This window comes from Prenolepis imparis, unplaced genomic scaffold (genome assembly GCF_030444845.1).
Source record: "Prenolepis imparis isolate NDT839.2.m4 unplaced genomic scaffold, iyPreImpa1.0 SCAF_6, whole genome shotgun sequence".
In the NCBI taxonomy this organism is placed as follows: Eukaryota; Metazoa; Arthropoda; class Insecta; order Hymenoptera; family Formicidae; genus Prenolepis; species Prenolepis imparis.
The window spans coordinates 18035014-18057115 of record NW_028141164.1 but is presented as its reverse complement, the minus strand read 5'-3'; the positions used below and the strand labels follow the sequence as shown (position 1 = coordinate 18057115).

At 36.8% G+C, this 22102-nt stretch overlaps 1 protein-coding gene across 1 annotated transcript; it reads left to right on the top strand.

Moving 5' to 3' along the window:
* The first annotated feature begins 13646 nt into the window (after positions 1-13646).
* Positions 13647-18386, top strand: LOC145937882 (uncharacterized). The gene has a single exon (XM_083041243.1). The coding sequence runs from the start codon at positions 13647-13649 to the stop codon at positions 18384-18386; it is 4740 nt and encodes a 1579-aa protein (XP_082897369.1).
* Positions 18387-22102: the final 3716 nt, after the last annotated feature.

Genomic DNA, 22102 nt, shown 5'->3' with positions numbered 1-22102 from the left:
TTATTTTTTATTATTATATTTATTTCTATATAATCGTATATTTGAGGATGACAAAATAAAAAATCTAGATTCACATTACATTTGAAAAATTTGAAATAATTGATGAGAGCATACTAAGACTGCAGAAAGTTATTGAGGCTTAAGAAAATCATATTAAGTATTAAGTAAAATATTATTTCTTTAAATTAAAATATATTATAAGTAAATATTACAATTATTATAAAAATTATAAATATAATATTATAAATATAATGAAATTAAAATATATATAATAATATTGTAAATATTATAAAGAAATTAAAATATATGATCTTAACTTGCTTTTTTATTTTGTCATTCTTAAATATACGATTGTTTAGAAGTAAATACATATAATATTAAATAAAAAATAATTTCTTTTTAATAAAAAACAATTAATAAATTCTTATAAAATTTCAATTATAAAAAACCTATAACATATTTTTTTACCTTTATAAAGCAAACCAGTCTTATAGATAGATGAAATAGCTTTTTATTTTTGCCGGACACTGTATATAAACCATAAAAGTAAATATGACGACAATCGTTAAAATTATCTTTATACCGTGATGTCTTAGACGATAGTTATGAAAACTGTTAACAGTCGTCAAAACTGCCTAGTTATACTTGAAAACGTCGTCAAAACTGCCTTTAGACAAATATATATTATATTACATTTTATTACATATATCAAGAGACACGGTAGTGTCTCGCGTCAAGGCCACGCGCAGCGATCGCGAGGCACCCCGTGTGTCTATACGCGAATCGGACATTTGAGAATATCATTGATTTCGGATACGCAATAACGGCTGAAGCGATCAAGTTCTTACTACATGTTTAATCGACAGATTGAAATCGACTTATATAATAAGTGTCTTTATTTTTGCTCTTTGTGTTTTATTAACGGAGATATTATAAAATTTAAAGTTTGTTTTTTAAAAAAATTGATTCCAGTTTTTTGGTCGTCGTCGACCTTCTGAATGCGCATGTATTTGAAAATGTCCATTTCGAGTTTTCATTACAAGATTGCGTCCATGGTCATAGTGTTATTAGGTTGACAGTTATTAGTTTTGACATATGTCAGTTTTGACACATAGGTTTAGTTTTGATGTAGATAAGTATTTGATTGATTCATTAATTGATTGAAAGAGAATAGAAAATGTCTTGTATTTATGTATAAAAATAATGTAAAATAAAGACGTGAATAAAAATTAGAATCTTATAATATTATATTTAATTTATAAAATATTATAATTATATAATATATAATATTATAATAAAAAATAACAAAAAAAGTCATAAAAATTTGATAACTCATAGCATCACTATTACGAGTGCTATGAGCTATTTTTTAAAATCATTTATTATATTATTAGCTCTCACTCATTTTCTTATTTTATATTAACAATTATATATGTATTTATGAAAAAATAATATAATGATAATTATAAAAAAAAATATAAATTACTTTCATATCATGCTACTAATTTTTCATATACATCTAATGGTTGATGTTGATATAAAATAAGAACGTTAAAGCTAATATTGATATATAATAAGTAATATAAATAAAATAATATAAATATAATAATATAAATTCAATTAATAAAAATCAAAGTCATAAAAATTTAATAACCTATTACATTATGAGTACTGTGAGTTATTAAAAATGCACATATTCTTTATGACTTTTCTATTAACGTTATTTAATATAAGTAACGTAAATTATAGATTTAATAAGCAAAAAGGACCATTGTATTTTGATGAAATATGATGAGGGTGTTGGTAGGTTCTTTACTTCATTATTTTGAAATGTTTAAATAAATATATACTACAAAAAAGAGTGAAATCCATAAAAAAATTACCTTTTTAAAATAAGGTTAAAAAAGGCGCCAAGTCCATGCGTCTTGTGAAGAAGTGTTAAATAAAAAATAGTATTTATAAATTACTGAAGAAAATTATATTAAAAAAATTACGCTAAATAAATAAAAATTTATACAAAAAATTAAAAATTAGAAACTTATACAAAAATTAAAAATACAAAAAGAATTTTAGTTAAAAAACTTGGCGCCTGCTAAATAATATGCTAATAATGTTAACATTCTTCGTTTAAATTAAATTATTTGTTACTTTAGAAATTATTACAGTTCAAATATTGGATGATTGCAAAAGTTCGTGCCCGATTTGAAGTTATTACCACCATCTATGCAAATCGGGCACGAACTTTTGCAATCATCCAATACATTGCACACATTGTAGTTAAATTAATAATATAGAAGGAGGTTTGTAATGACTACCAAAAACTGAACTAATTTGAATTCATTTATTAGATAAAATTCATAACGTTTCGACCTTAGGTTTAGGTCATTATCAAATGTGAACTGAAACAGTTATTACAATATTTTAAACATACAGTATTATGGCATAGTTATGATTGAATACAAAAGTATAGAAGAACTTACAGTCAGATGTATTATTTACGGTGTCAAATGAAATCCCATTATATAAATGGTATATGCGATGTCAGGGTAGTTAATAATAAATATAATACGTGTGTCTTATGACATGACTAATCAGTAACTATGAATATTTAAGTCCTAGAGCAACAAACATTAAACGACTTTAATAACCTTATCGTATATAATGTTTAAATTCTCTGTGTCTCTATGTAGGTTAAGGGTATTATTAAACTTTTTTATATAAAACATCTCAGCTATTTCTCTTTTTCTGGTGTGTTTTTCATTATGTAAGATAATCGGGTTATCCCAATCGAAATCGTGATTAAATTCAACTCTATGTTTACTCACTACTGAATAATTGCTCTCATGCAATTTTATATTATTTTTATGTTCTTTTAGGCGGGTATTGAGATGTCTCTTAGTTTGTCCAATATATGAAAATTCACACTCTTTACAATTGATCTTGTATACGACTTCAGTTTTCTTTAATTTTGGGATCTTATCTTTACCGCGTTTGATAATAGAATTTAATTTCTTCGGGATCGAATATAATACATTTAAGCCTACTTTACGAAGGGAATGTTTTATGTTATCACTGAAGTGCTTTATATAAGGTAAAGTGATACACGAAGTGATATCGAATCTATTTTGTTTTTCTTTTATTGGTTCGTCATTGTTTTTATTTAAGTATAAGTATCTTAGTCGTTTTTTAATAATTCGGTTAATTAAATTAGAAGGGAAACAATTGTTGACTAGGATTTTTTTAACTAGTTCTATATTGTCATTGTGAAATTGTTCGTTGGACAGTAAAATTGCGCGGTCAACCAAATTAATAATCGTATTAATTTTATAATTGTGTGGATGACTCGAAAGATAATTGATATATCTGTCTGAAAAGGTCGGTTTACGATACCAGTTAGTAATTAAAGATTCATTATTTCTTATGATTGTTGTATTTAAAAAGTTAATCCTGTTATTGTTTTCAATTTCATGTGTGAATTTTAATCGATCATGGTATTTATTGAAGGTATGAAGAATAGTATTGATTTTATCTCTAGGAGTCACTAATAAAATATCATCTACATATCTGAAATAAATTGAAGTATCGAAATCTAACTCTTTAAGGCATTGTGTTTCGAGGTCATCCATAACCATATCAGCTAGTATGGGAGACAGAAGTGACCCCATGGGGCTACCAAAAATTTGCTCATAGAAATCTCCATTAAAAGAAAAACTTGTCGAGTCTAAGATTATTTCAATAGCATATGTGAACTGAGACAGACTGAATTTAGTGTTTTTACAAATGTCGTTCCAGCGTTTCTCAACAGCTTTAATGACGAGATTTTTTGGGATGTTGGTGAATAATGACGACACATCTAACGACATTAATAATTCGGTTTCTTTGATTTTTGTGTTGTTAATGATTTTAGCAAAAGACCAGCCGTCTTTAATGTAAGATCTGGGTTTTTTAATAGAATTATATAAGATTTTATGTATATAGTACGCTATATTGTATGTCGGGCTACCGAGAGAAGATACTATGATTCGGAGTGGGGCGTTCTCTTTATGTATCTTAGGTAACCCGTAACATCTCGGCAATAACTGTTTCAGTTCACATTTGATAATGACCTAAATCTAAGGTCGAAACGTTATGAATTTTATCTAATAAATGAATTCAAATTAGTCCAGTTTTTGGTCGTCATTACAAATGTGCAATATCGCGGCAAGTGAAGCGCGGTCAGTGCGCGAGCGAGTTAGACAAAGGAGACGGCACAGCACGGCACAAAAAAGGAAGAAGATAAATTTCACACGACGAGAATATATTTACAGAACTATATACAAAAGTGCGTTAATGTTCGAAAGTAGCGACAGAAAAGCGCATGACGATTGCAAGAAGTGCAATCGATAGACCGATCGAAAGTGCTTGTGAAAAAGCGTAAGAAAGCAAAGCGTACTAATCTCGGTCTGTGCGTGTAGAAATCGACAAGACGAGTGCGAGTAAAAGGCGCCGAACAAACGGTCTTTATCCCGCTGACCTTCGAGAAGATTCTGAGACAAAATCACAGTATTTGTGTTTTGTAATATAAAGATATCGAATCTTCTCGAAAGTCGGAGGACAAAGCCGTTTGTTTTCGTCGCTATTGTTTTCGCCCACGGAACGGTTACTCGTGAGCGATTAAGCGGCGGTGATATTTAGCGCGCGAACCACACGCTGCGACGCGATATAGCGGGGCGCGCCGTGGTGCCATTGGCGCACGGGCGGAAGGCGCGTGTGGCCGCGCCAAATTTGAGCGCGTTAATTGTCGCAACGAGGCGTGCGCGCTCGTTGCACCTTACACACGCATATAAGCACACCCTCTCCTTCTCTCTCTCTCTCTCTCTCTCTATCTCTCTATCTCTCTCTCTCTCTAATCCGCAACAACAAATCTCCTTCTATATTCTTTACGACTGGCGGATTTTTTAAAAAATATATTTATTATTATTTTTTAAAAAAATATATATTATTATTATTAAATTAATAATTGTTACTTTAGGATACATTGTAATTTTGAAATTTAGCAGCGCGCCGTTTTTTTAACTAAAATTTTTATGTATTTTTAATTTTCGTATAAGTTTCTAATTTTTAATTTTTTGTATAAATTTTTATTTATTTGGCGCATTTTTTTAATATTATTTTTTTCAGTAATTTAAAAATACTGTCTTTTGTTTAACACTTCTTCACAAGACGCATGGACTTGGCGCCTTTTTTTACTTTTTTTAAAAAGGTAATTTTTTATGGATGTGTATATATACATACTCTGCACACATGACAGATATCTTAACATTATACATATATGTCGCTTTGCCGGTATTCATAGTCCAATCTTATATTTAGATCGTCTTAAATCTGAGGCTGAGATGCTATGCAGCCATTTGATTCATTGAATGGGATCCTTAACCCAACCACAGACTAGACTTAAGACAATTTAAATTAAGACAATCCTAAAATCGGACTATGAATATCGGCTTTAATATCTCGTTACGTATTTTCAGTATTAAATATATTTGTACATTTTTAAGAAATTATGCTACTCTTGTTGTCATTTCAAACACCTAAAAGATATTAAGAAAGTGACAAATATAATGTTAAAATTCCTGTAATTTGTGCAGAGTATATATTGTTACGTCCGCGGGACCGAATCCGCGAAAGATCGCTATCGTGATCACGCAACCGCCGTTCACTCGCGCGAAAAATGAATTGACTCTCGTACAAAAGAAAGAACCTTTAATATGGCGAGCCAATACACAAGAACAATCAAGTATAAAAGGAATTGCATGTAGTTTGCCAATATTCTCGAAAACGTCTGTCTTTGATAGCCGCGGTACTCAGACTCCACAAAAGACAGCTGTTCACCAACAACCCATAGCGACGCCTTGACAACGCGATGTTCCTCGATCTCACGGAAGACTCGATGATCTTAGACGGATACAGGGACGTATCGCAATACGGACGTAACACTTGCTAAGTGGAAGATGAAACTTCACTACGTCGTTCAGAAATCGAAGATGAAACTCAACTCAACCTGAAAAATAACTCACGACAGGAAATTCGAAAAATATTCTTTTAAAAATTAAATTATATCTAATCTATCTTGGGCTCCGATTTCTAATTTAATCTTCTATTATAAAAAGGAGCTAATCTATCCGAATGAACGATTTTACATTTATGTTTATTCGATTTCCTAATTCCAAAAACTACATCACTAAGTTTTTTTACAATCTTATAGGGCCCCTCCCAATTACTTTGTAATTTAGGAGATTTACCCCCTACTCTATGAGGATTATAAAACCAAACCTCTTCATCAATGTTGAAATTAATTTTCCTAACTTTTCGGTCATACCGAATCTTAGAATGAAGAGATTGTAAATCCAAACGTTGCCTAGCACTTTTGTGAACAATATCTAACTTCTTCTTCAACCTCTGTATATATTCCTCTGAAGAACTATTCTCTTCATCTACTGGAGGACTTCCTCGTAACAAATCCAAGGGTAGTCTCAAATCTCGTGCGAAGTATAATTCAGCAGGGGAAGCTCCTGTAGCTTCATGTTTCGAAGAACGATAGGCCAATAAATACATCGGAATCCAGTTATCCCAGTCCTTCTGATCTTCTGAAACAAACGTAGCCAAATAATTAAGGATTGTTTGATGATGACGCTCCACTTGTCCATCTGACTGCGGATGTAAAGCAGTCGTTCTTGTTTTCTTTATCCCTAAAAAACGTGTCATTTCCTGAAAGATCTTCGATTCAAAACATTTCCCTTGATCAGTATGGACTTCCAATGGAACTCCATGTCGAGAAACAAATTGTTTCACAAAAATATCGGCTATCGTCCTCGCTTTAAAATTTTTTAATGGAAGAGCTTCAACCCATTTGGTGAAACAATCTATAATCACCAATAAGTATCGATTCCCATTTGTGGTAGTAGGAAGAGGACCAAGTATATCTATTTGTACCCTCTCGAACGGAAATCCAGCATTAAAAACTTGAAGAGGCGACTTCCCTTTTCCTGATGGACCTCTCCTTGCCACACAAACTTTACAGGAACGGCACCAATCTTCTACGTCATTCTTGCAGGTAGCCCAATAAAAACGTTTTCGAATCTTCTCCAACGTCTTATTTACTCCAAAATGGCCACCAGACGCAGAATCATGAGCCTCCTCCAATATTTGACTGATGAAATTCCTAGGAACGATTATCTGAAAAATTTTTGATTTTAGATTAGGAGATTCCCATTTTTTATATAAAATTCCGTCTCTAACAATCAAAGCATCCCAATAAGACCAATAAATTTTTGCGGAAATATCTCTATTAATCTCATGTAAATCAGGACGTTTATTAATCTTTTTCCCTTGAAGGAATATCGAAGAGAATCTTCTAACTGTTTATTTCGCCATTCTTCTAAACTATCTTCTCCAAGAATTATCCTAGCAACAGAATTTTCTTTCGATTCCACTTTTGCGCAGTAAATACAATTGAATTCTGAACAAGGGCGTCTTGATAATCCATCTGCATTTTGATGTAATCGTCCTTTCCGATGAATTATTTCAAACTCGTATTGTTGTAACTTTTCTAGCCATCTAGCTAACTGTCCTTCCAAATCTTTAAAAGATAAGAGCCATCTCAAAGAGATATGATCTGTCCGAATCTGAAATTTTCTCCCATACTATGAATTGTGCGCAAGCAATTTTGTCCCTAACTTCGTGGGAACATTCCGGGTATGCTAAACGCGATAATCTCTCTAGATCTGCACCGAGAGAAACTAAATCTTCCGAACTCTTTTGTCTACGATTAGTAAATTGTGTATAATAAGTCTGGGCTAAATGCCCTTCACCAAATCGTAACTCTAATTTCGATTTTAGATCCGCGAACTCTAAATTTTCGATTTCAGAAATTCCATCTAAAACGGTCCGCGCTTTTCCTCTCAAACAAGCCGCGAGAGCCAACGTCTTTTGGAACAAATTCCACCCGTTAGCCCGCGCTATGAGATCGAACTGAGCAATAAATTCGCGCAAGGGAACACTCCCGTCAAAATTCTCCGGTTTGAGCTTATATCCGAGCTCAAAATTGTTATTATTATTACGCGGAGAATGCGGAGAATTATCGCGCGCGGAATTTCCAGTTCTAATTTGGAGAGGACTTAGCTGGTTTTCTCGATTTTGATTTTCTCGCTGTCGCTCTCGCTCGAAGAATCTTTCCTCCATGCGCCGCAGCTCGTCGTCTCGTTGTTGCAACATCGTCTCGAAGCGAGTCTGATGCTGAAGACGTTCCTCTCTCAGCTGTCTAATTTCGTCCAAAGCGGCTTGTAGAATATCTGTTTGCTCTGGAATCTCTCGAGTTTCTCCGCTGGTCGTTGCTCGAAGCGGAGCCTGAGATCGGGTGATCCTCGGAGAATGTACCAAGGACATGATGTGCTGATTGTCTGGCACTTTTCACTTTACAATGTTCGTGTTTTCACTACGGCTCGTAGCTCGTCGTTCAAACGATCCCGGACGAGCCCCCAAAATGTTACGTCCGCGGGACCGAATCCGCGAAAGATCGCTATCGTGATCACGCAACCGCCGTTCACTCGCGCGAAAAATGAATTGACTCTCGTACAAAAGAAAGAACCTTTAATATGGCGAGCCAATACACAAGAACAATCAAGTATAAAAGGAATTGCATGTAGTTTGCCAATATTCTCGAAAACGTCTGTCTTTGATAGCCGCGGTACTCAGACTCCACAAAAGACAGCTGTTCACCAACAACCCATAGCGACGCCTTGACAACGCGATGTTCCTCGATCTCACGGAAGACTCGATGATCTTAGACGGATACAGGGATGTATCGCAATACGGACGTAACACTATATATATATATATATATATATATATATATATATGTAAATAATCTAATATATATTTGTATAAGGGCAGTTTTGACAACGTTCTCAAGTATAACTAGGCAGTTTTGACGACTGTTGGCAGTTTTCGCGACTGTCGTCAAACATATCGCTGTACAAAGGCAGTTTTAACGACTGTCGTCATATCTATCTTTATATAAATATTTATACTATATGCATAGTAAACCACGTAGAAAAACGTTTTGTTGAAGTAACTATTATTTATAAGCAGTTTTATTTTGTTGTATAGTTGTTTTACGTATAATATACTGTACGTAAACATTTAATAATTGTACTATATTTTTTCGCGCTTAAAATTTCATGTCACGGCAGTGAGATTTTACATGCAAAAAAGTATCATATAATTATTAATTGTTTTTAAACAGTATAATATGTAAAGCACAGATATATAATAATAAAACAATATATAAATATGAAGATATTTTAACCAAGCATTTTTCTACATTGTTTACTGAATTTATATATATATATATATATATATATATATATATATACATATATATTTGACATATTTTCGTCTAATTTCGTTTCTTTGTAAAAATGTGAGTCTATTTTAGTAGCACTTAATTTCGAACAAAGATAGAATGACGATAGCAACACGTACATTCAAGAGATGTCCAACGGACGTTCCGAGAATGTGTTTGGGACGTCTCGTGACATTTCTTGACACGTGTGTGTTTGTATATAAATATTAAGATTTTCACTGTGAAAACAAATAAGATAAAGGCATCTTAAACATAATTAGACGATGACGACATGTGATTCTGTAATTGTTAACGACGATGTCGTTATATTATTTGTTATACATATACGTGTCTCTGTGCCTATATATTTTAACAGGTCAAAATACAGTGCAATAACACGTTATGATGTAGCAATAAATACATTAAAAATTATAGAAATGTCATACAGGCGATTATAATTAGTTATAATAGCTAATTGTACATGTCGAATTAATTGAGGATTAATTTTCCAGCAATTCTATTTAAAGAGTATATCTTACTTTGAATTTGATGTTGACAAATTGAATATCCTTAAATTAATTGAATATATAATTAATTATTATATGTCTTTAATACACAGTCGTAAAAATATTTATTATCTATTTAATATTTCGTTTTATTAATATTGCAATTGAATTTTTTTATTTTATATTTTAGGAATAATTTATATATATCTAATTTTTTTATTTTCAGAGAATAAAATTTTGCTTTAAAGAAAATCAACTAAAAAGAAAAATATGGATCAAAATAAAAATATTCCAAACACAATCCTCAGGTAAAAAATAATTATATATATTATATGAGATGTATGTGTATATATATATGTATGTGTATATATATATGTATGTGTCCCGTGTGTGTGTTTAGCTGTTAAAACAGAATTCACTTTTATATTTAAAACATTTTATTTTATACAAGGTTTGATACCTTCTTGCCTGACAACAATGTACAAAGTACAATGGACCAATTATCTGCTGCAAAGAGCAAGAGACAATTTTATCGCATTTTACGTGATGCAGCAGACAAAACAGTATGCCACATTGAAACAGAAAATCAAGTATCTAAAAAGCAAAAAATTAATATTTTTTCTACAGAAGATCAAAAAAATATGAATTTTAACATCTTATATAAACATTCTCAAGCATTTCCATTGCAGGAAAACAATAACAATAATGTTAAGAAACAAATTACACAAAATGACATATCAGTTAACATAGATAGCTTTTCTGTATCAAGAAATTGTGACAGTGATAATGAGCAGAATGAACAAATATGTAATGAAATTTTTAATAGTTCTGTTAATTATAGTAGCAATGAATTAATTGATAAGTTTAGTCTCACAAATTTTTTATCTCGTGATGAAAATTTTCAGACTAGTGATAAGCTTATCAAAGAAAGAGTAAATGATTACAAATGCAATGAAAATATTAATGTTTACTTGCAAAATAATCTCAAAATGTGGGCAGTGGAAAACAATATTAGCAGAACTAGTTTTCAACAACTTTTAAAAATTCTTAATAAAGTCCATCCAAATTTACCTACAGATCCGAGAAGTATTTTTGGAAAATCAAATAATATATCTGTTTGGCGCTCACCAATTGTTCGTGTCGTATGTTAGTTTGTCTATTATTGTTATCGCGCTAGTTATATTTTCTTTAACATGTTTGTCGTTTCGAATGCTTATTGTAAATTATTTTGACTTTATTGTAACGTATTGCCGATGGATAGCGAATCGGAGCCCAAAGGTAATCGATTAACTAAACGGTGCTGCCATCGCTATCCATCGATCCAAATTATTGAGTGTGGGAGCACACTACTCGCTTGCCGTGCCTTACAGGAAGAAGGCTCGGACACTTGCTCACGAGATCCGCTCCGGAACACTTGTTCGAATACTGGCTCAGTATCTACACGACTGGTTGCTCATACCTCACTGGAAGAGAGGAGACTTCATCCCTTTGCAGGAGTTGAAATTGCATGGATGGAAGGAACTGCATTCGGCACGCTTATCTCTCTCTCTCTCTCTTACTTACACTGCTTTATCGCTTAACGCTCACTGCATGCTGCACGGAAAAGCTGTGGAGGATCTGCTTGAGAAGCACGAGGCACGCATCGCACGGTGAGTCGCTTACCTTTGCTCATTAATCGCATATGTATTGGTTTAATCTCGCTATCCACGCGGCTTTGCGTAATTATCGTTTTATGTAAAGCATTCGCGTCGCTTTCGTATCGTTTCGTCTCATAAAACGTTCGCTATCATTCGCAAGATTCGCAAAGGGGAGAATTGTAGATACCCTCCCCTAACATTGGTCCTTCGAGCCGGATACTAATTTAACGTTAACATTAAAAATTTAGTAAGATTTCGATCATCAATTTATTTCGTTATTTCGTTATTTCGATATCGCTCTCTCGTATTCTCTTTACATTTCGCTCTCTCTCTCGTTTTTTGCGGACATTCCATAGTCCCTTTTTTGCTTGTTTGTCTACGCGTCGGTATCTCGTGAGCACTATACTCGATTCGTTCAAACTTCGAAATCTTGCTAATATTGATTGCGTTAAATTAATTCGTTGTACTTTAAACAAATATTTGCAGCACTTGTTAATCGAACATTGTGCTCATTGCTACGTTCGTTATTACTTTGCGATTGCTATTCGCAAGTATTTAGTCATTACTTTCGCTTTATTATTGCGATATTTTCGTTATACAATATTTTGTTACTATTATTTTTCATTTGCCATTGCGCCTAATTTGCTTACTATTTGCAATTATCATGTTATCCTTAATTTTCGAGTTAGTATTATATTTTCGTTATTGAATATTTTCGCTACTATTATTTGTATCGTTTATCATTTGCGAGTACTTTGTTACTAATTTGCGCTTACTATTTGCAATCATTTTTATTCCTTATTATTACAATATTTTGTTACTATTATTTTTCATTTGCCATTGCGCCTAATTTGCTTACTATTTGCAATTATCATGTTATCCTTAATTTTCGACTTAGTATTATATTTTCGTTATTGAATATTTTCGCTACACTTATTTGCAATTAATTTCGTTATTGTTTCGCGCTTATTATTTGCAAATATTATTTCTTATTGCTATTTCATATTTTAATTTATTGAACATTGATACTTATATTGCGCTTATTACTTCTATATTTTCTTTCAGTTACTGATCAATATTATACTTGAATTTGCGCTTATTATTCTCTTCTTTATTGTATTTGTTTATTACTTGACATTGTGCTAACATTGTTATTAATTTGTCAGCGGACATATTATTTTCAGCACATTTACAGGTTTGTAATATCAGAGGCAAATTCCAAGGATACGTGCTACTGAGCCATACGTTGTTGATTACCGTCAGCGGTCGTTATCTCATTGTCTGTCTTGTATACAAGGACGTTCTCGGGTATTGAGCCGCTCGTGTATTGCCTTACATTGTATTAACTTTCAATCTCGTATCGCTTATTATGCGAATCGGAATTATTATCGGTCGCTATCACTACGATAATATATAAAGGTAATATTTTAAACGGAGCTTTCACGAAACTATAGTAAGAAAATGCGGTCCGTTGCCTCTATCATTCGTTTCTCTAGTTGTCGCCTTTTGTGTCATATTTCTTTCATTTAGCTTCTTTCATATCCTCTATTGTTTTCGTCTCTGCTTTCTCTTTTCTTCGTTCATTTCGCTCTTGTTACCATTCTCCTTCGCTCGTATTTCTTCCTCGTTTCTCGATCCTTTCTGTATATTTAGTAATTCGCTACACTCAAGTTAAGATGCCGAGGATCGCGCAAGCCAAACGAGAGTTATGCATGAGAAGAGTGAAGGAGATTTATGATGCTTCTTTGATAGCCGACTCCAGTCCACAAGACAAATCGCTCTTTCTTGCCCGTTATCCTAGTTTAAAGACAGTTGCAGACGAATTCGAGCATGTGCATTTGAAATTACTTCATGAAGCGACGGATTTTGATAAGGAGGATCTAATTAGAGTCCAGTTCGACAAGATGCATTACGCGATAAAAGCTCAACATTCCTCGATGACGGAACTGTCTCGACCGGCGACATCATCTACTCGTGACTCGACTCACAGCTCGACGATTAGGTTGCCGAAGATAACGCTCCCTCAATTCTCCGGAGAGTTAGCACTCTGGCCCTCATTTATTGCCCTCATTTATTGCGCTTTACAATACGTCAATTCATAAAAACAAGCAAATCTCCGCCATGGAGAAATATCAATATTTGTTGTCGTCGTTGAGGGGGGAAGCGCTGACCATCATAAAAAATTTGCCGTTTTCCGAAGACCATTATCCGATCGCGTATGATACGTTGATAGGCCGCTATCAGAACAAGAGGAAGTTAGCCACTCACTATTGGAATTCGATCGTTAAGGCAAAGCCCTTGAAGCAAGATTCGGCAAGTTCTTTGCTTGCATTGCTGGATACATTCCGCGAGAACATAAGAGCGTTGCAAATGATGAAGTTTCCGACGGAATCGTGGAGTTTCATACTGCTTAATCTATTGCTGGATAAACTCACACCGTCTTTGCGCGAGAAGTTTGAGTCGGAACATCGCAAGACCGAGGTTCCACAATATGAGCAGCTAATAAAGTTCCTGCAGGAGTATTGCAAGGTTCTTGCCGTCATGGCTCCTTCCTCGGATTTCTCGAACAAACCAGGAGAAAAGGACGCGAAGTACAATACTTCATCCTCCAAATCCAGGGCTTCGGTATCGTCTTTTGTGACCAGTTCAGCAGCTTGTCTAGTTTGTAAGGAGCAACACGTTCTTACAAAATGTCCTCAATTTTTGAAGTCCGCGATTAGGGACAGATTTTCTCTCGTCAAGAAATTGAAATTGTGTATTAATTGTCTTCGTGTAGGTCATAATGTGAAGTCCTGCCCTTCTACCTGGACGTGTCGGTCATGCCAATCAAAGCATCACACGCTCCTGCACTTTGATCAAAACCCTAGTTCCGCTTCAACAGTCGCTACTGCCAGCCCGGCTTCTCCGACACAGGATGCTGAGATGGCTGCTTCGTCACAAGGCTCTCAAGCCGTAGTGCTGACTAGCGTGGCAGAATCCAGACCGGTAATATTACTGTCTACTGTGAAGGCCGAGATTCTGGACGTTCACGGCAACACCTTCCCGGTTCGTATTTTGTTGGATAGCGCTAGTCAATCAAACTTCATCACCGAGAGTTGCCTGCGAAGAGGAGGATTTAACCGCACCAAGCATCGCATGCTGGTCTTAGGCGTGAATGATGTCAAGGCCGCCACCGCCAAGGGTAGGACCTCTTTCGTACTTCAAGTAGCTAATCGGGCTGATATTCGATTGCCTGTTGAAGCTACAGTGCTGTCGCGTATCGTTTCTCCCTTGCCAAATATTCAAGTTGAGAAGAAGTCATGGAAGCATTTGGAAGGTTTACCACTCGCCGACCCGGACTATCATCTTCCTTGTTCAATCGACATCCTCTTGGGAGCTGAAATGTTCGTCTCTATTCTTGGCGATGGCCGTCGTAAGGGAAGCTTCGGAGATCCGGATGCCTTCAACACTATTTTCGGGTGGGTTCTGATGGGCGCGGTTTCCTCGCATTCTCCGAGAAACCTGCGTTCATGTGTAACCACCATAGAATCGATTGATGACACATTAAGTAGATTCTGGCAATTGGAGGAAATTCCAGATTGTACTTCAAGTTCTGACAACGATAGGCACTGTGAGGAATTGTTCGAGCGGACTACTCGTCGCGGGAACTCAGGTCGCTTTATAGTCTCGTATCCCTTTTCGAGGGATCTCCCTTGTTTCGTTGACTCTCGTCAAATCGCGCTTAATAGATTTCGCTCGCTCGAACGCCGCTTCAAAGCGGACGTTACCTTCAAAACAGATTATTGCAAATTCATGCAAGATTATCTCGACAGTGGTCACATGGAGTTAATTAAACAGCCCTATCCAGCAGACGGGCCGGTTTATTATTTACCCCATCATGGAGTAATAAAACTCGACAGTGAGACCACTAAGTTACGTGTCGTTTTCGATGCTTCGTCTAGGTGTACCAACGGATCGTCATTGAATCAGACCTTGTTGAGTGGACCCAAGCTGCAGCAAGATTTGATGGCGATTCTTCTTCGTTTCTGTACTGGATTCGTGGCTCTAACTGCGGATGTCAAGCAGATGTTTCGACAAATATGGATCGAGCCTGGCCAATTCGACTACCAACGGATCGTATGGCGCTTCTCCGAGGAGGATCAGATATCCGATTACCGGTTGAAAACGGTAACATTTGGGGTCACTCCTTCTCCTTATCTCGCAATTCGTTGTCTGCTCCAACTAGCGAAGGACGGTAGAGATAGTCGTCCCATGGCGTCTTCTACGATCATGTCTTCTCTCTACGTGGACGACATCGTTACTAGTGTACACTCAATGGAAGAGGCTCGCAATTTGCAGAATCAGTTGCAGCTGTTGCTTCAAAGTGGCGGTTTCGAACTGGGGAAGTGGGCAAGCAGCCATCCAGAAGTGTTAGCCGATTTGAATCCTCAGTACTGCAGTAGCTCGATGATGTCGTTCGAATCAGAAGAGAATCAATTTCTCAAAATATTAGGACTCCGTTGGTACTCTAGTTCAGATAGCTTCGGGTTTCAAGTCAACACGTTGAACAGAGATTGTTCCAAGCGTACAATTCTCTCAGAACTAGCTCGAATATTTGATCCCTTGGGTTTCTTGACGCCTCTCTCGTTCGCAGCGAAGAGGTTAATTCAACTCTTGTGGACCTTGAAACTAGATTGGGACACAACACCTCCCTTGGAGGTGTGTCAGCGCTGGGACAGGTATAGGTCTGAGCTCTCAGTTTTAACTTCGCTTCGCATCCCTCGTTCTTTAGCTCGAAATAACGTAGTTCGCCGTGAGATACATGGATTTTGTGACGCTAGTGAACAAGGCTATGGAGCCGTAGTTTACATGCGCATCGTCGCGCTTGATGGCGTAACCATTCGGCTGCTTAGCGCCAAATCTAAAGTCGCTCTGCTTAAGTCTATCACCTTGCCTCGTTTGGAGCTCTGTGCAGCGGTGTTGCTCTCGGATCTGATCGCATACCTCCAGCAAGTCTTCAAGGATAATCTGAAACTTGACAGCGTGTATGCCTGGTCCGATTCTATGGTCGCGCTTTCGTGGATACGTTCCGCTCCCCATCGATGGAAGACGTTCGTACGTAATCGAGTGGCCAGGATACAAGAAAAGATACAAATCTCGTCCTGGGGGTACGTCGACACTAAGTCTAACCCGGCGGATCATTGCTCACGGGGTTTGTACCCGAAGGAGCTGCTGGACTGTGCTATGTGGTGGCATGGCCCTGACTGGTTGTTGGACTTCGAGTCTCATTCTGAATCTGCCGTCGCGTCCAAACCCGCATCTGTTGTCGAGTCTAACCTCGAATCCGTTGTCGAATCGAATATTCTGGTGGAGGAAGAAGCCAGAACTCTAACCTTTGCTTGTGTCGTAAACTCGAATCAGCTCATGTCGTTACTAGATCGTTTCTCGTCGTTGAATAAAATTTCTAGAATAGCGGCTTATTGTTTACGCTTTATCGCTAAATCAAAAGGGAAGCCAGTTTCAGCCTCTGTAGCAGTAGATCAGTTGGAAATGCATTCGGCATTGCTTGTCCTGGTCAAATCAGTACAGACACGCCATTTCGCTGAGGAGATTTCTCGAATAAAAGGAGGCAAAAGAATTCCCAGGACCTTGCATAAATTTGGACCGTTCATAGATACCGCGGGGATTCTCAGGGTGGGCGGTCGGATCGTAAATTCCGTGTTACCCTATGAATCTAAACATCCAGCGTTGTTACCTAACAAGCATAGGCTCACGGACCTCGTCGTTGAGCATACTCATCAGGTACATTTACATCCAGGTCGACGCGCGATGCAGTACTTGCTAGCGCAACACTTTTGGATTTTAGGAGCACATCGAGCGATAAAACGCGTTTTATCCCGGTGCTACAAGTGCTTTCGCGCTAATCCTCGTTTTGCGCAGCCGCCTATGGCTGATCTACCTTCGGAGCGCGTAATTCAGGTAAAGCCTTTTTCTGTTACCGGGACTGATTATGCAGGACCTTTCCTGGTAACTAATCGTCGTGCTCGCGGTATAACACCTTTCAAAGTCTATGTCTGCTTGTTCGTTTGCTTCACGATCAAGGCTATTCATTTGGAAATAGCTTTCTCGTTATCCACGGATTCCTTTTTAGCAGCCTTGCGCCGATTCGTGGCCAGGCGAGGAAGATGCTCGTTACTGTTTAGCGACTGCGGAACTAATTTTGTTGGTGCGCATCGAGAGCTGGTCGATCACATGCGGTTCGCTTCAGAGACCGAGAAAATAAGATGGTCTTTCAATCCTCCATCCGCGCCTCATTTTGGAGGACTGTGGGAGTCGGGAGTGAAATCGATGAAGACCCATCTCAAACGGGTAGTAGGCGATCAAATCCTCACGATCGAGGAATTTAGTACGGTGCTCGCTCAGATAGAGGCCGTGTTGAATTCAAGGCCCCTCTGTCCTATGACTTCCGATCCGAACGATCTCACGGTACTTTCGCCGGGTCACTTCATCACCATGGAACCACTCGTGTCCATTCCGAGTCCTGATTTGACCTTGGTGCCGATGAATCGACTGGATAGATGGCAACTGGCGCAGCGAATGCATCAGGACTTTTGGAAGCGTTGGCATCAGGAGTATCTCCATACCCTGCAGCAACGTCCAAAATGGCTCAATCAAATCGATCCGATCGAGAAGGGTTCGTTGGTCTTGGTGAAAGAGGATAACGTCCCTCCTTTGCATTGGAAGCGAGGACGCATCACAGAATTGCATCCCGGTCGTGACGGAGTTCCGCGAGTAGCCACCGTAAAAACAACGAATGGCTCATTAACACGTCCTTTGGTGAAGCTCTGCCCATTGCCGAAGGGCAGTCCACCAGATAATTAATGAAAATTTATATATATTTGGTGGGCGGTATGTTTGGCGCTCACCAATTGTTCGTGTCGTATGTTAGTTTGTCTATTATTGTTATCGCGCTAGTTATATTTTCTTTAACATGTTTGTCGTTTCGAATGCTTATTGTAAATTATTTTGACTTTATTGTAACGTATTGCCGATGGATAGCGAATCGGAGCCCAAAGGTAATCGATTAACTAAACGGTGCTGCCATCGCTATCCATCGATCCAAATTATTGAGTGTGGGAGCACACTACTCGCTTGCCGTGCCTTACAGGAAGAAGGTTCGGACACTTGCTCACGAGATCCGCTCCGGAACACTTGTTCGAATACTGGCTCAGTATCTACACGACTGGTTGCTACCTCACTGGAAGAGAGGAGACTTCATCCCTTTGCAGGAGTTGAAATTGCATGGATGGAAGGAACTGCATTCGGCACGCTTATCTCTCTCTCTCTCTTACTTACACTGCTTTATCGCTTAACGCTCACTGCATGCTGCACGGAAAAGCTGTGGAGGATCTGCTTGAGAAGCACGAGGCACGCATCGCACGGTGAGTCGCTTACCTTTGCTCATTAATCGCATATGTATTGGTTTAATCTCGCTATCCACGCGGCTTTGCGTAATTATCGTTTTATGTAAAGCATTCGCGTCGCTTTCGTATCGTTTCGTCTCATAAAACGTTCGCTATCATTCGCAAGATACGCAAAGGGGAGAATTGTAGATACCCTCCCCTAACAATATCTATTGAAACTATGGGGGATGGTCAATATTATAATTTTAACTTAAAGAATATGCTACAAGAACAATTAAAAATGAGATCTCCATCATCACCAATAATTTGGCTAAAATTCAATGTTGATGGACTTCCCTTATTTAAAAGTAGTCGTATACAGTTGTGGCCAATATTATGTCTTATTGAAGAATTTAATTTTACACCGATTGTATGTGCTGTATATTGCGGGAAAGAAAAACCAGATTTAAATTGTTTTTGAAAGATTTTGTTCCAGAGTTAAAAGATCTTATGGAAAATGGTATTATTATTAATGATACAAAGTATACAGTATTTGTTAGAAGTTTTATTTGTGATGCACCAGCTAGAGCTTTTTTGAAAGGTATTAAAGGTCATGGCGGCTATTATGGATGTGAAAAGTGTGTTCAAAAAGGCCAATGGAAAAAAAGACGTGTTATATTTCCGGATCATTCATCTAATTTAAGAACTGATGAAAGTTTTGCTGAAAGAAAACAGAAAAAATATCATAAGGAAATAAGTCCGTTAATAGATATTGGTATTAATATGATTACAATGTTTCCGTTAGATCCAATGCATTTGGTATTTCTTGGAGTGATGCGCAAGCTTTTGCACATATGGACTGGCGGTAAATTAACAGCTCGTATGTCTGCTCAAAATATTTGTATCCTTAATAAACAACTTGAAAAAGCAGCATCTTCATGGCCAATAGAATTTAATCGAAAGCCAAGAGGTCTACATGAACTTAATATGTGGAAAGCCACAGAATACAGAAAATTCCTTCTGTATTTAGGTCCTACTCTACTCACTCCATGGCTTCCTAAGAAAATGTATAAACATTTTCTTCTACATGCAAGTATATTTATATTATCACGAGATAATAATTCAGAAGAAGACCTTGTTCAAGCAGAATATATGCTACGACAGTTCGTCATAAGTAGTATTTCAAAAGATCTTTATGGCAAATCATTTCTCATATACAATGTTCATAATTTGTTGCATCTTGTTGATGATGTTAGACGTCATGGTCCTCTGCATAAATTTTCTGCTTTTCCTTTTGAAAATAAATTAGCTTCTCTTAAACGAGCAATTCGTGGGAAAAACAAACCATTGCAGCAATTAGTAAACCGCACTTTAGAAAAAACTGAGACAGATTCAAATAATTGTAATCAATTTATTACAAAAGATGGTCCCATTCTCAGATCTGTTCATTCTGGTCCTTGTCTTTCTTTAATTGGTATACAATATAAAATGATTCGATGGCATGGTACTGTATTGTCGTTAAAAGAAGGAGATAACATGGTTATTACGTCTAAAAGTGATGTTATCAAAATCATTAATATTGTTCATACATCATCTGGTATATTTTTAATAGGAAAACGTTTTCAAGAGTCTAAAGATTTGTATTCAACTCCAACTAAATCATCAAATTTTCATATTTATATAGTTAAAAACTTGTGTGAGCGACCAGACAAATGGCACCTCACTGATATTTTATACAAGGCAATTCTTGTTCAATACAAAGACAGAAATGCTTTTGCAGTTTTTCCTATGCACAATTTCTAACAATTTTTTTATTTTCTTTAGATGTATACGTAATCATTTAACTTTAATTTCTTTTTTTTAAGTTTCTAAATCTATTCTAAATTTATATCACAGTAAAATGTGGTCAATAGTAGAGTTTCCTCTAGAAAAGAAAGGAACATCTGTACCTATGGATATTGTACCAAAAAATTGGTTATATGAAAATGAAAATCAGATGTTTTGTTAGTTTCCCAATAAATATAAAAAAGCACAATTGAAGGCTGCAATAAACGAACTAGAGGAACCTGATACATCGTCATGAAAAAGTTATTTAGTTAATGTTTTATATAAAAAAGGTATAACACACTGGTTTCAAAAAATTTTTATTTTACAGCATAAATATAGCGCGCTACATTATTTCTTTCAATATTACTTTTATTTTTCATTGTAATAGGTACGATGGAAAAGTGTATATCAAAATTAAACAAATTTTAGGACTTCCGTTTCCGGTTGCGTGATAGAAGGTTGGAGTGCTGTCAGAGAGTGTGTTTTTGAGTGGTTATAAGAGGTAGGAGGAGGAGAAGAGGTGAGAGAGAGTGAGTCAGTGAGAGTCTGGAGTGAGTGCATGCCGGGGGATTGCAGGCGAGTTGGTAGAGAAGGGAAAAGAGCGGTGAGAAGAGAGTAAAGTGGTGCAGGGGAGTGAGTCAGCAATTAGGGAGATAGGTGAGAACAGGTGTAGAGAGATTGGAGCAGGTGTAGTAGGTATAGGGAAAGAGAAAAAGGTAGGTGGCGCGAGAAAAGTCACTAGACATAGAGTAAGAGAAGTATAGAAGGGAAATGGATGAGGTGCAAAGAATAAAGAATGTTGAGAAGAGGGAGAGAAGGGGTAGCACGGGGACGCCGGAAGAGGTTTTAAAAAGGAAAAGGGATGAATTAGAGGATATAGGATTGAGAAAAGAGATGGAGGAGAAAGGGGACATACAGTGGTTATTTAGGAAAAGTAAAAAGGTGATAAGATCGCCAGAGACAGGAAGGAGAGAGGAGGCAGGAGTGATGGGGGAGAGCATAAGAGAGATGGGGAGGGAATGGAAGGAGGAAATAATCAGAGAGATGAGAGAGATAAGAAGAGAAATTAAAGAGGAGATTAAGGAGGGAATAAGAGGACAGGAAGAAATAAGAGAGGAGATAAGGGAGCTGAAGAAAGAAATGGAGGAGAAGGAGAGAAGGTGGGGGAGGGAGAAGGAGGGGTTGGAGGGGAGGATTTTAGAATTAGGGATGAAAGTGGAGGAATTGGAGCAGAGGAAGAGGGGGGAGAGGAGGGGGGAGGGAAAGGGAGAGGAGATGGGTGAGATGAAAGGTAGGATTAATATGATGGAATGGAGGTGGGAGAGGAAGGAAAGGGAGGAAAAGAGAGGGAACATTATAGTAAAAGGT

Excerpts from the sequence above, each read along its gene's own strand:
- LOC145937882 (XM_083041243.1), top strand. The coding sequence starts at position 13,647 with ATGGAGAAATATCAATATTTGTTGTCGTCGTTGAGGGGGGAAGCGCTG.